The sequence below is a fragment of the Ailuropoda melanoleuca genome, chromosome 8 (assembly GCF_002007445.2).
Source record: "Ailuropoda melanoleuca isolate Jingjing chromosome 8, ASM200744v2, whole genome shotgun sequence".
NCBI lineage: Eukaryota > Metazoa > Chordata > Mammalia > Carnivora > Ursidae > Ailuropoda > Ailuropoda melanoleuca.
Window position 1 is genome coordinate 89,503,709 of NC_048225.1, and position 14,905 is coordinate 89,518,613.

Genomic DNA, 14,905 nt, shown 5'->3' on the forward strand with positions numbered 1-14,905 from the left:
TTTTGGGTTTTTTTTTGTTTTTTAAAGATAGCAACAGCAACTCCAGGTAAGAGCACTGCTTCTATATTTACTGGATTTTTGTTAGCTAAGGAAAAGTCCACATTATCTTGGCTTTATTAAATATCTGGATCTCAGAAACTCTTCTTTTTGGTACAAATAAAGCATTAAAAACAAAACAAAAACTCGGTCATCTCTGACTTGTCAGTGAAAGAAAATATTGAAAATTGCTTAATTAGCTGATTATCAGAGTCATTTAAAAAACAGAATGAGGAAAATGAATTTGAGAGAGAATGAATTATTGTTCTGCTGCCAAATATTCTATGTTTAGCCTTTTTTGTACTCTACGCGACAGTTTTCCCCTGGGTTATTTATAGGTGTTGTATGGCAGACTATTTTTTTTCTACTCGGAAGGTTAAAATTTTGTGTGCTGGCTTTTGGTTTTTGACCTCATCGTTGAAACTATTTTAAATAGCAAAGAAAAGAGAAAAAACACAGAAAGCCAAAGAAGAAAACTCCACAAATACCTTTATGATCTGAGCCAGAGATACACTCTCCTGCTGAGCAAGTGATATGCCCCTAACTCTCTCCACATCTGACAGCTGGCGCACTGACTCCTCAATGGCACTCAGGTAACTGAGTTCTGCCACCATTCGGTGCTGGAGGCTCACAGGAGAAAAGCGCTTAGAACCTAGAAGGCATAAGCGACTGTCAAATGGAAAAGTTCACATGAAATGACCTCTCAAATTTTTGAAATTCATTTTTCATTCTAAAAACTAGAAAGAGTTTGCTTTCCGTGGCAGGAAAGACAGTGATTTATTAATAGCACAGTGTACATTTTCCAGGTGTGTTCTGACTTGGGCTGGCAAAAGGAGAAAAATCACCACTGTTCAAGCTGTCATGGTTTTCAGTATTTCTTTTCCTGCACAATTTTTAATACTTCAAAAAGTAATCACATTCAATTGATGGGATAACATTTACCTACAGTTCGACTTAAAGAAAAGGGATTTTAAGGGACAAAAGTAGTATCTTAAATCACAACTGCATGGATCTACTTGCCTGGTGTGGGAGCCATCTCTGCAGTTGTTCTGCTGGCAGCAAGGTTCGTATCGGTAAGAGGTGCATTAGGCTTAAATCCTGTTACAGATGGAGGCGTTATTACCAAGGATTTAGATCTTTCTAAGGAAGTTCCTGGAAGGTCAAACTGCAACAATTTCTGGGAACTTGGAGACAGGGGAGAAGTTGGAGTTTTCTGAGATCTTCCCTTGTCTGATGAGACACTAGAAGTTTTGTTTCATAAAGACATTAGAGAAAGGAAAACTACTTCAAGAGTTAGCTAAACAGTTCATAAGAACAGCATGCATTACATTCTTTATTGACATTTAAAAGGCTGTGATTCAGGCATTTAATCATTCAACATAGTCGTCATGTTGAATGAATGAATGAGTACATCTCTCTCTCATCACTAGACTTATAGTGATGAATGAGCTAGGCACAAACCCTGCCCAAAACAATAAAAGAGAAAAGGAGTCTCAATTAAATTGGCACTTAACTCTTTCTTCTACAATGTACATATATAATGAATCACTTATTACAGTATGAGGCAAAACCTTTTAAAATACATAGACTTCATATAGCAATAAAATTACAGCCAGTAATTTATATATATATAAAAGGTAAGAGTCAAGATTATCATATAAAAATGTCTTAAAATAGATCTCTGAAAGAGATAAAGTATCATTTTATATTAAAAATTAAGAAATGACAAAATCCACTCTTTTGTTATTGCTCTTAACCCAAAGAGTCACAGCAAAAAATTATTTTCCTACTAACCATCTCTAAGTACTTTACATGTACTTATTTGCTCTCATCTACCGTTCAGTGTTATAGTTCTTTCCTGAACTTTTTAATAAGAAGTAACCTCTCATAAGCAGTCTGACTGGGATAACTCTTAATATATTTATTTCAATACAAGGCACATGTCTAGCCCCAAATTAGATTCATTAAAGTTACTGTTTCTCATAACAAAAAGATGTTGCCATGCACTAAACATTTATTTATTGAATAAATTAATTAAAGATACTTCATAAAGCATGTTAGCACAGTTAACATATTTCTAACATAGTAAAACAAGTTTACTTTCAGCTTTAATAAAACCAGGAGATAGTTTTCAAAGACAGACATTTCTCTTAAACTCGGCATAGAAATATTTGAACAAAAGTAGTCTTGAGAAGCACTCACTTGTTTACAGTGACCTTTAATTTACTATTGATGGTTTAGAGAAATACTGTTTCTAATAGTCCAACAACCTCGTTTATGGAATATAAAAAGAATTTTATTACTTCTGTCTCTTTCAGATTTCCAGGAAAGAATTCCAACACAATATCAAGTCCAAGTACTCTGCCTGAATCTCACCTTGTGGTTTTACAAGCTTTTTACAAGGTTTTTACAAGGTTTTACAAGAATTTTATTTGCTTTGCAGAGAAGATTCACCTAGACTAGCATTCCCAAAACTATAATTCCAACCATGTTAATAAATTTTCCAAAAAATAAGGACAGAAAGGTAAAGAGCTTGGGGACAGAAAGTGACTATAGCCAAATAAGCAAAGAAAAAAATAGGTTAAATATTTTTTTAAAAATCTGAACGCCTCTTCATTAAAGCCTCAAATCATAGGTGAGGAAGGTGGTGGGGGAAGTCTATTCTATAGTATGGGGCATTTGTCAAACTTATTTGGCTGTGGGTTCTGTTTTAGAAATGTAGATTTTGCCAAATAAATCATCAGAATATCTCCAAAGAAAGGTAAAGTTTTCTGACAAAGAAATTAAACTTAAATTTCAAATACAGCAATGATGGTATTAACAATGTAAGATTTACAACACGAAAGCATTAAAAATGATTATCTGTGACATTGTACTAGAAAGAGCAAACAGTTTCAAAAGAAAAAAATAAATCCATGTCTTCTTAGAGCTTAGACTTACAGAAGGACAAAACTAGTGCAACAGATAAAAAGTCATGCAGACAAAGGAATAGAAACTGCATATGAAGCCATCACAAAAGGTCATATATAAGCAATAGGCTCAGTGTATAATACTGTATGATATTAAAAGGAAGGGAAAAAAAGAGTATGCAAGCTCTCTGTAATCAATATAAGAGTGACATTTCAAAATCTGCTGAGTCATCAAATAAGCTGAGGAGAGAAAAGTTCACAGGAAGAATAGATAATAAGATAATGAGACAAAAGGATGCTAAGTAGTTGTGTTGAAAGAGTGGATGAACAGATGAGAAGAAATATATGGAGAAAAGAAATGAGACAGTCTGTGGTAGCCTAATGAAACATTTCAAATAAAGGTAAGTTTTTGGGAGTTCATCTACAGAGTAGCTGTGAGCTCCCAGGGTACCCTAAGGAGGGCAGTTACTTGGGCAAAGGATTGATTCAAGATACCAACAGTGGCAATGGCATTTACAATAGAAAGGTGGATTCTGCTAAACGTAGAGTATCCCTGAGAGGGGCAGTAATAGTTTAGGTGAGAGATGACCATATTCTAAAATATAAAGACCCAAACTATGAATGAAACTACAAAGTCTATTCAGAAAATACAGCAATTTATCGAATGGATTCTCTAAACATCAATGATATTACAAATTTAGTTATATATGAATTACACACATATTGCATGGAGCACTGGGTATTATATGCAAACAATGAATCATGGAACACTACATCAAAAACTAATGATGTATGGTGACTAACATAACATAATAAAATTAAATTAAAAAAATAAATATGAATTAAGATATAAAATATACATTACTTTACCTCACAGAATGCCCAGAAAGATCCTCCAAAATGCTATCAGTGTCAAGAGTCTGCTCATAATCTTTAACAGCAAGTTTGCTACTGGTCCCAGATTTCTTTCCTTGATGAGAACCACGTTCCGAGCCAGAGTGTACTTTCTCCTCATCAAGAAGTGAGTTCTGAACATTTCCAGTGAGTGAATCCAGCCCTAGTAAAGCAAATTTCTTATAAAGCTGATTCCCAATGTCAGAAGCTATGGAGAAATAACTGATACTTATATTTCAATAAAGTAATAAAATGTGCAGATCAGACTTTTTTAAAGTTATTTTTCATATATAAACTAAAGTGGTTCATCCTGTTTCCATTTAAGAAGAATAAAGTTTCTTCCAATAACATCCCCCCACTTACTCTTAAAAAATAAATTGTTCTTAAATCAAATGGTAAAAAAAAAGACAAGCATATTAAGCAAGAATGAAGTACTACTCTATACCTATGAAGAAGTAACCAAAGAGAAGTCTTTTAATGATAAAACCCAGGGCTGGTAGAAAAATAGTATCAAATGCCAACTGAACTACACATTCATTTTGAAACTTTATGACAAGAACTATGTAGCCAGACTCATAAAACTGCTCATATTCTCTGACTCAGAATAATCTCACTTCTAGAAGTATCTTAAGATTACTGAAATAAAAATTATGCATGATATTCAATATATAACTTAATAATTTAAAAATTTTTGACCTAATTCTCCAGCAAGTGAAGAGTTGTCTAAATTACATAGATAACAGTATCCTGAACATTAACTAGCACTTTGTAATTTAAAATGCACTCCACATATATTACACCTTATCGCTCTTAAACATCTTATGAACTGAATACATATGCTCAATTTACTGATGAGGTAGCTAGAAATCTGTAAGGCTACATAACTTGCTAGAGGATACATGGTCACAAGGAGAAATAAAACATAAACACAGGCCTCATGACTCTAAGTCCAGTGCAGCCTGATTTTAAGTTTCAATAGCAACATGGGAAAATACGTTACATTTTAAAAAGCAGAAAAAAAGAACTGCATATACCCTTTAATGACAGCAAAAAAATTTCTAATGTAGAAAAGAAAATGAAAAAGGAAACAAGTATGCTGTAAACCCATGTTCACAGCAGCATTATTCACAGTAGCCAAAAGGTGGAAGCAGCCCACGTGTCCTCCAACAACAAATGAACAAACAAAATGTGGTATTTACATACAATGATATATTATTCAGTCTTAAAAAGGAAGGACATTCTTTTTATTTATTTTTTTTTAAGACAGAGAGTGCAGGAGAGGTGAGGGAAGGAGGGGCAGAAGGCGAGAGAGAATCCCAAGCCAAGGCACTGAGCATGGAGCCCACAGCTGAGCTCAATCTCACGACCCTGAGATCATTAACCAGAGCTGAAATCAAAAGTCCAATGCTTAACTGACTGAGCGACCCAGGCACCCCAAAAGGAAGACCATTCTGACACACACTACAACATGGATGAATCTTAAAGCATATTATGCTAAAATAAGCCAATCACAAAAAGACCAAAGTGTACGCTCATACACTTAAATGAAGTACCTAGAGTAGGCAAATTCATAGAGACACAAAGTAGACACTTGTTACCAGAGGCAAGGGGGAAAGGAAAATGAGAGTTATTACCTAGAGGAGCAGAGTTTCAGCTTGGGATGATGAAACAGTTCTGGAGATGGACAATAGTGACAGCCTCACAACAACATGAATGTACTTCATACCACCAAACGGTACACTTAGCAACGCTTAAATTGCCTACTCGAAGTCAAAGACAGAAAGTAGAATGGTGGCTACCAGGAGTGTGGTGGGGAGGGGGCAACAACAGAGGATTGGGAAGTCACTGTTTATTTAATGGGCCCAGAGTTTTAGCATGGGATGACCAAAAAGTTCCAGCGGTGGATGATGATAACGGTTGCAAATAGTGTGGGGAAAAAAAAGACATAATGCCAGTGAACTGTACACTTAAAATGGTTAAAATAAGGGGGAGAAGGTATTTGCAAAGGATATATTCGATAAGGAGTTAATATCCAAAATACACAAAGAACTGACACAACTCAACACCAAAAAAACCCCCAAAATAATCTGATTTAAAAATCCACAAAGGGGGCGCCTGGGTGGCGCAGTCATTAAGCGGCTGCCTTCGGCTCAGGGCGTGATCCTGGCGTTCTGGGATCGAGCCCCACATCAGGCTCCTCCACTAAGAGCCTGCTTCTTCCTCTCCCATTCCCCCTGCTTGTGTTCCCTCTCTCGCTGGCTGTCTCTATCTCTGTCGAATAAATAAATAAAATCTTTAAAAAAAATAAAATAAAATAAAAATTCACAAAGAACCTGAATAGACATTTTTCCAAAGAAGGCATACACATGGCCAACAAACATATGAAAAGATCCTCAACATCAGTAATCATTGGGGCAATGGAAATCAAAACCACAATGAGATATCATATCACACCTGTCAGAATGGCTAGTATCAAAAAGATAAGAAATATCAAGTATTGGTCAGAATACAGAAAAAGGGGAATCCTTTTGCACTGTTGGTGGAAATGTAAATTGGAGCAACCATTGTGAAAAACAGTACGGAGTTTCCCGAAAAGTAAAAAATAGAAATACTATACATACAATCCACTAATACCACTACTGGGTATTTACTCAACATTAATTTGAAACACTATTTGAAAAGATATATGCACCCCTATGTTTACTGCAGCTTTATTTACCATAGCCCAAACACGGAAGCAATCTAAGTGTCCATCAATAGATGAACAGATAAAGAAGACATGGTACACACGCACACACACAGACACAGAATATTATTCAGCCATAAAAATGATGAGATCTTGCCATTTGTGACAACATGGATGGACCTAGAAGGTATTATGCTAAGTGAAATAAGTCAGAGAAAGACAAATATCTTTTTATTTCATAGGTGGGAATTTAAGAAACAAAACAAATGAACAAACAAAAGAACAAAGCAGCAACAGATCCACAGATACACAGAACAACCTGGTAGCTGCCTAAGAGGAAGCGGGTAGTAGGATGGGCAAAATGGGTAAAGTGGAGTGGCAGGTACAGGCTTCCACTTATAGACTAAGTCATGGGGATGAAAGGTACAGCATAGGAATAATAGTCAATAGTACTGTAATAGCACTGCATGGTGACAGATGGCAGCTACACTTGGGGTAAGTACAGCATAATTATAGTTGTTAAATCACTATGTTGTACATTTGTGACTAATGTAATTGTGTGTCAACTACACTTCAATTTAAAAAAAAAAAAAGTGTTTGGGTGGCTCAGTCAGTTAAGCAACCAACTCTTGATTTCAGCTTAGGTCTTGATCTCAGGGGTGAGTTAAAGCCTTGCATTGAGCTCCACACTGGATATGGAGCCTACAAAAAAAAAAAAAAAAGTGTAAATAGCTTTCCGGTGGCGATGACCTCCCCACGAGAACATGCTCCTCACAAAGGACCTCCTTCACCTGCTTGGAAGAGAAGAGGAAGCACAAGAGGAAGCGCCTGGTGCAGAGCCCCAACTCCTACTTCATGGGCGTGAAATGCTCCGGAGGCTCCAAAATCCCCACCGTCTTTAGCCACGCACAAACAGTAGTTTTGTGTGTTGGCTGCTCCGCTGTTCTCTGACAGCCCACAGGCAGAAAAGCAAGGATTACAGAAGGATGCTCCTTCAGACAGGAGCAGCAATGAAACCACTCTGAATCAAGATGAGTAGGAAACTCCCAATAAACATATTTTGGATTAAAAAAAAGAGTAAACAAAATCAAAGAAAGAAAATAATATTTAAAATGGCAAATTTTATGCTGGGTATATTTTATCACATTGAAAAAAAACAAATAAATATACTATGCTATACTCTGCTGTAGACACTAATAGGATAACTACTTTTCATTAAAATTTAGTTTAAAAAAGGAAAAATGAAAAGTCATAATATGAAAAATATTAACAATTAAAGAAATGAAAACCACCTCAAATAAGATACTACTTTTCATTATTAGATTAGCAAATATTTTTTTTTAAGATTTTATTTATTTATTTTGACAGAGAGAGACAGCCAGTGAGAGAGGGAACACAAGCAGGGGGAGTGGGAAAGGAAGAAGCAGGCTCCTAGCAGAGAAGCCTGATGCAGGGCTCGATCCCAGAATGCCAGGATCATGCCCTGAGCCGAAGGCAGACGCCCAACGACTGAGCCACCCAGGCACCCCAGCAAATATTTTTAAAATAATAAAGCCTTGAGTGTTATTCAGCCCACACAGGAAAGGATCCTCATACAGTGTTTTCATGGGAGTGTAAACTGATATATTTTTCCTGGAGAACAACTTAAGTATGCATAGAAATAATTTTTGATCCCTTGTGACTCAGAAATTCATCTCATTCATAGTAATTCATCCTAGGAAGCTATGTAAAGATGTGTACTGTGAATTAGATATGCTCACTGCATTACCACCATGGGGGGCAAAACATACAAATAATCTAAAGGATTATCAATCAGTTTGAATGGACTCTATAACTAAAATCTATTTATAATCCCTAGACTAAAAGCAAGTTGTTAACACTGGGTATCTCTAATTTTTTCATAATAAAAATGCATTTCTTTACTCATTTAATATTAATCTTTGAAAATAAATACACAATTTAAAAAATTGCTCTTGATTTCAAACAACCAGAAACTGTAGACAATACAAAGGTCTATGCAAGAAAGAACCAAACTCCAACCAAGGGACCCATACACAAAGGGAGTATCTGCCCCTACTTTAAAAGACTGCCAAATAAGGGGCATCTGGGTGGCTCAGTGGGTTAAGCATCTGCCTTCAGCTCAGGTCATGATCCCGGGTCCCTGGGATCCAGCCCTCCACCAGTCTCCCTACTCAGCAGTCTGCTTCTCTCTTTCTCTCTTCCTCTGCCTCTCATTCTGCTTATGCTCACACTCTCCCTCTCTCTCAAATAAATCAATAAAATCATAAGTAAATAAATAAATAAAAGATTGCCAAATAAAAGTATATTTATAGGTTTTAAAATTAAGATAAAAATTATTTTTCTTATGATTACCACTTTAATCTACCAACTACTTGCAACCATGTTGGAAAGTTTTTGTACAGAGCAGACTGACACTATTTCTCACCACCAGATGGCGCATATACAACAAAAATTACACCAAGTTTGGAACTTGGGGATAAAGGAGAAACTAAGTTCTAGATAATGCTGTATAAAGCACAATACATAGAGGTATTTTAAGGCATTGTGAGAGGGGATCAGGGAAACGGAAAGCCACAAAACAATACCTAGACTTCATCTAATTATGTTCTAGATGACAATTTTTAAAAACCTATATTGACTCATATTGCTTATACTCATATTCAATATATCATATTTTAAGTTGTACAGTATATTATAGTAGAAGGTAAACTGGATTTGGGAGTCAGAGGTCATAATTCAGGCTTTACCAATAACTAGTTGGTAAACTTAGGTAAGACACTAAAAAAAACAAAGCAAAACAACTGCAAAATAAAAGAACTGAGTAAGTTCAGCATTTCCCAAAATATGTTCAGCTGAATTCAAAAGCCTTAACATGCTGATGGAAGAAATGATTCTGTGGTCAAATAAATTTGGAAAATACTTCATACTTCATACTACAGCCTCATCCTCATCCTAAAATAAATAGTGCATATTAGCCTATTAGGAGTATTGATAAATCCTGTAGAAAAGAAGCACGCTTCACTCTAAAAACATTTCCCAAATTTATGTAACCATGGAGCTCTTTTATACTCAGAACACTTATGAAATAGCTTATCCAACTGAAACAGTATTTCACAAGAAAAGACAGACACTGGGAAGTGCTGGTAAAAATGGTGTCTAATTCCCACCAAAAACTTTCAGAACAATCTGCAAGAGAGTTATACTAGGTTAAGGATTAAGCAGTAATTTCTCCTAGCATTCTCATATTGGGAGTATAAAGTGACATTAGCTCTCTGAGGGATTATTTGGGAAAATGCACCCAAATTCTAAACATGACATGACATACTCTTTGCCCCACTATCTCACTTGTAGAATTTTACCTTAAAGAACCAGATTAATGCATAAAGATACATTTATAAGGATATTCAATGCATTTTTCAAAAAAGAAAGAAGAGTAGCCTAATGTCTAACAATTTGCTAAATAAATTATAATATATTAAAATAATAAAACACTAGATAATCATTATAAGGGTGATCCATATTTATTGACAGAGAAAGAGATCTGTAACCCACTGACAGAACAAAAGAGCATGTAAACAAATGTGGTCCCTTACATGTAACATTTCCTGTTTACATATGCCTACAAATTATCTGGAAGGATTCTTACTAAAAATCTTAACATTTCATACCCATCAGAATGTCTATTACTTAAAAAACAAAACAAAACAAAAAACAGAAAAAGAAAACAAGTATTGGTATGGATGTGAAGAATCTGCAGCCTGTATGCATTACTGGTGGAAATGTAAAATGCCACAGCCACAATGGAAAACAGTATGACGGTTCCTCAAAAAGTTAAACATAGAGGGGTGCCTGGGTGGCTCAGTCGTTAAGCGTCTGCCTTCGGCTCAGGTCATGATCCCAGCATTCTGGGATCGAGCCCCGCATCAGGCTCCCTGCTCAGCGGGTAAGCAGGCTTCTCCCTCTCCCACTCCCCTGCTTGTGTTCCTGCTCTCACTGCCTCTCTGTGTCAAATAAATAAGTAAAATCTTCAAAAAAAAAAAAAAAAAGTTAAACACAGATAAACCATTTGATCCAACAAATCCATACCTGGTTATATACACAAAAAAACTTGAAAGCAGGGACTCCCAATAGTTATTTGTACACCAATGTTTATGGCAACATTATTCACAATAGCCAAAAGGTGGAAACAACAAGAATGTCCATCAAATGATGAATGGGTAAACAAAATGTGGTGTACACATACAATGGAATATTATTCAGCCTCAAAAAGGAAGGACATTCTCACACAAGCTACCACACAGGTGAAACTTGAAAAATTATGCTACTAAGCCAAACTAAAGGATAAATGTTGTATGATGCCACTATGTAAAGTATCTAGAGTAGTCAAATTCATAGACAGAAGGTAGAACAGTGGTTTGCAGGGGAATGGGAGGAAGGAAGAGTTATTGTTTAATGGATACAGAGTGTCAGTATGGTATGATGAAAATGTTCTGGAGATGGATGGCTGTATTGGTTGCACAGCAATGTGAATGTTTTTTAATGACACTGAACTGTACACTTGAAAATGGTTAAGATGATAAAGTTTGTTATGGATATTTTACCATAATTGTTAAAAGTTTAAAAAAATTAGCATTGGTTATCTTTAAGTAGAGAGATTATAGGTGATTTTAATTTTTAAATAGTTTACTTTTTTTTTTTTTACTGATTTCTCCTCCCCCTCTGGTTTGTTTTGTTGTTAAGTCAATGAACAATTTTTACAATTAGAAAAAACAATTTTGGGAGCAAAATCATCCCCTAGGGGGCATCCTGTGAGTCTAAGAGGCTTTGCCTAATTACTGTATCTTCTTACTTCTACGCTTACAGAGCAAAGTATAGCCAGGAGTAGAACTGAAGGGACTGATAGATGTTCTCCTCAATCACTCAAAAATACTTAAGAGTGCCAAAGGCCAGCTACTGTGGCCAAGTACCTGGGATGTATACATTATATCTGTTAATTTTACATAAGCTTCCAAAATTACCATATGAAGTATCTGATACCATTTATTGATATCTTTATTTTAGAGATACGGAAATTTGAGTACTTTTAATTATACTTAAGATATACAGGATATACTGTAAAGTTTTTTTAAAAGCAGTTGCAAAACTAAATGATTTCATTTCTGTTTTTTAAATGAAGGGGTGTATATGTGTACATAGTTTTATGCATAAAATTGGAGAAACAGGCACCAAAAATGTTAATAGTAGTTATCTCTGAGCAGAAGGATCAATGGGGACTTATACTTCCTTTAAATTGTTTACCTATAATCCTTAATTTTTTTTTTAAAGATTTTATTTATTTATGTGACAGACAGACAGCCAGCGAGAGAGGGAACACAAGCAGGGGGAGTGGGAGAGGAAGAAGCAGGTTCCCAGCGGAGGAGCCCGATGTGGGACTCGATCTTGGAATGCCGGGATCATGCCCTGAGCCGAAGGCAGACGCTTAACTGCTGTGCCACCCAGGCGCCCCATAATCCTTAATTTTTTATCATTGCAAATGTACTCCTGTTGTATTAAGCAAAGGATTTATACTGTTACATATCAAAAAGGTATTGTTGTAATGATAAATAAGTATGAAAACTAATCACATTTTATCATAAAGAAATTCATCTAACTTCTTATGGAATCAAATTATAACTTTAGATCACTACCACAAAATAACTGGTAAGAGAAAAAGTCACCATGTAGAATTCCACTTACACTCTATCTTTTCTTTTTTTCCTTTCTTCCCTTTAGAAGAAGTAGATGAATGAGACGATGCAGCAGACTGGGCCCCTGATGAATGCTGGGAGGTAACATCCACAGAGGACAGATCGTAGGCAGACCTTCTGCTGGAATGGTCCTCCTGAATGCCCAAATTGCTACCACCCATACTGTCAAAGAACAAGCAACAGTGGTTAAAGAATGAAATAAAAAGCCTTAAAACACAGCTAAAACTACGAATGTTTTAAAATCTATTTAATCACAAGGAGAATATAACTATAATTGAAGATGCCTTCCACTTTTCTTGTTTTCTTACTGCCATAAGCTTGGATTGTTCCCTATAGTTCAATTTATTATTGATAAAAATCTAAGGGAGGTGTTTACTGAAGTAAAATCAATAAAAAATGGATAATTCAAACACATAAAAGAAAACTTATAATGTTGGATACTGGAAAACGTGGCCTCAATTTCCATTCAAATACATCATTTAATATAATTGTTTTCCTCCCGATAATATGTTCTTCAACCTAGAAATAAAATGCAATAAATCATTTTGATTGGTGATATTAAATGTTACCACAATTAAATTGTTGCAAATTTTTATTTAAAAATTTAATCTTTTCTTTAGATTTCAAAATTTAAAACTATACTTTGCCCACTTTAATTTTAGTAATACTTATTTTCATAAGTCTAACCAGATAGAATTTTTAAAAGATCCCCCAATAATTTTATATGGATTATAATTTGTAATTTGTGAAGAAAATTATATTAAATGTGGGTAATTACAGATTACTTTATATGGTAACAAAATTTAGGGAGGAAATTCTCTCTGGCAAAGTCTGATTCACTTACTGTATGACTTTGTACAAGTAACATAACCTGGATGCTTCAGTTTCCTCTCTGAAGCAGGAACAGTAACAAAAATACCTACCACATCAGGCTATTATAAGGAGTTTATAAAAGCAAAGCCCCCTCAGTTCTCTCAGTGCCTTGAACATTGTGTCCAATAAATACTAATACTGTAATAATGTTATTTTTAAAGTCTTGCAAAAGTTTAGATGTTCTCCCAATTAGAAAAAAAAAAATGTATTGATTTACTTGGGGTCATGGAGTCAAGGACCTATCTGGTCATCCTCGATTCTATCACCGAAAACCATTACTTAATCTACTTGTATTAGTATACCATGGGAGAGTTTCCCAATACCATCCTCTACTAGGGATTCTCAGATGGACTTAACAATGTATATTCTGCTTATTGTGTGCCAGGCCCTGTTCTGAGTACTTTGTTTTTCACTGAATATTCTTAATACTCTATGAGGCAGGCACGATTATTTTCCCCATTTTACAGAAAAGGAAACTGAAGCACGGGGGTTAAGTAATATGCCGGAAGACAAACAATATCAGGAGAGCCAGGATTTAAACCCAGACAGTCCGGATCCAGAGCCCATGCTCTTAATAAGCTCTATGCTATGCAGCCTCTACATGTATCTTTAAACAAACAAAACTGATTCATAGTCACACCACAGTTCTCATTTTGTAAATTTTTCTCTCTCTTTGGATTTTATCCCATATTGTCAACATATTCTTACTTAGGATCGAGAGCTGATTTTCTTTCTGTTAAAGTCCCACTCCCTGGAGAGGAAACAAAATCATCTTCATACGAAACACTGCTTAGAGGGGTTGTGATGGCATTTAAAGGCCGCGATGCTGAGGTTCCTCTTTCCAGCCTATCTTCAAATCCTGCCAAAAGTAGTTATTGAAATGTGCTTTAAAACAAAAATTAAACTACAAGCCAAGCACTCCACAACATGCAGATTAAAACATGGATTTAGGAACATTTTAGTTTGTTTTATTAGTGCTTTTCAATCTATCTTTATATCTAACAATATATTTTTAACTTTTTATTAGGGAATTTTCAAACATACAAGTAGAGAAAATAGCATAATGAAACTAAGGTATCCAACACCCTGCTTTTAACAATTATCGACACATGACCTTCTAGTTTCAATTAAAGTTCCTATTCTCCCCATTTCTCATTCCCCTCCCAGTCCTATTTTGAAGCAAATCCTAGATAACATATCATTTCAACTCAAAGTATTTCAGTATAATCATAAAATCTTAATGAAAATCTAATAGGATTTAAGAAAAAACACAATTCTCCTGCAATTAAAAAAAAAGATGTTAAGGGGCGCCTGGGTGGCTCAGTCGGTTAGGTATCTGCCTTTGGCTCAGGTCATGGTCCCAGGGTCCTGGGATATAGCCCCACATCAGGCTCCCTGCATGGCGGGAGCGTGCTTCTCCCTCTCCTCCCACCTCATGCTTTTTCTCCCTAACTCTCTCTCAAATAAATAAATAAAACCAAAAAAAAAAAGAGGGTGTTGATTTAAAAGCACTTTGCTTTCATCAAAAAAACTTTAAAATTACCACCTATAGGAATAAGTGTTAACAAGAGATCGACAGCATGTATAGGTCTGCACAAGATCGTAACAAAGTAGCTAAATACAAATTCTAGGAAAATGCACCGTGATACCCAGTTAGGCATAAGATGAACAGATGAAATCAATTCATTTATCAAGTAAGTTGTTCACTATGTAGAATGGAAATAAAAAACCACAGCGTA

The 14,905-nt window shown here is 35.4% G+C and overlaps 1 protein-coding gene and 1 pseudogene across 4 annotated transcripts in view; one reads left to right on the plus strand and one right to left on the minus strand.

Annotated features, from left to right (window-relative positions):
• Window positions 1-14,905, minus strand: part of CEP350 (centrosomal protein 350) — a 150,115-nt gene that overhangs the window by 84,112 nt on the left and 51,098 nt on the right. For all 4 annotated transcript variants that reach the window (XM_019801310.2, XM_034666851.1, XM_019801309.2 and 1 more), the window contains 5 exons: window positions 13,875-14,025; window positions 12,283-12,455; window positions 3,816-4,002; window positions 1,057-1,277; window positions 525-688 (listed from right to left, as the gene is read on the minus strand). In XM_019801310.2, the coding sequence (XP_019656869.1) occupies window positions 525-688; window positions 1,057-1,277; window positions 3,816-4,002; window positions 12,283-12,455; window positions 13,875-14,025 (896 nt within the window). The remainder of the gene's footprint in view (window positions 1-524; window positions 689-1,056; window positions 1,278-3,815; window positions 4,003-12,282; window positions 12,456-13,874; window positions 14,026-14,905) is intronic.
• Window positions 7,290-7,574, plus strand: LOC109489875 (annotated as a pseudogene).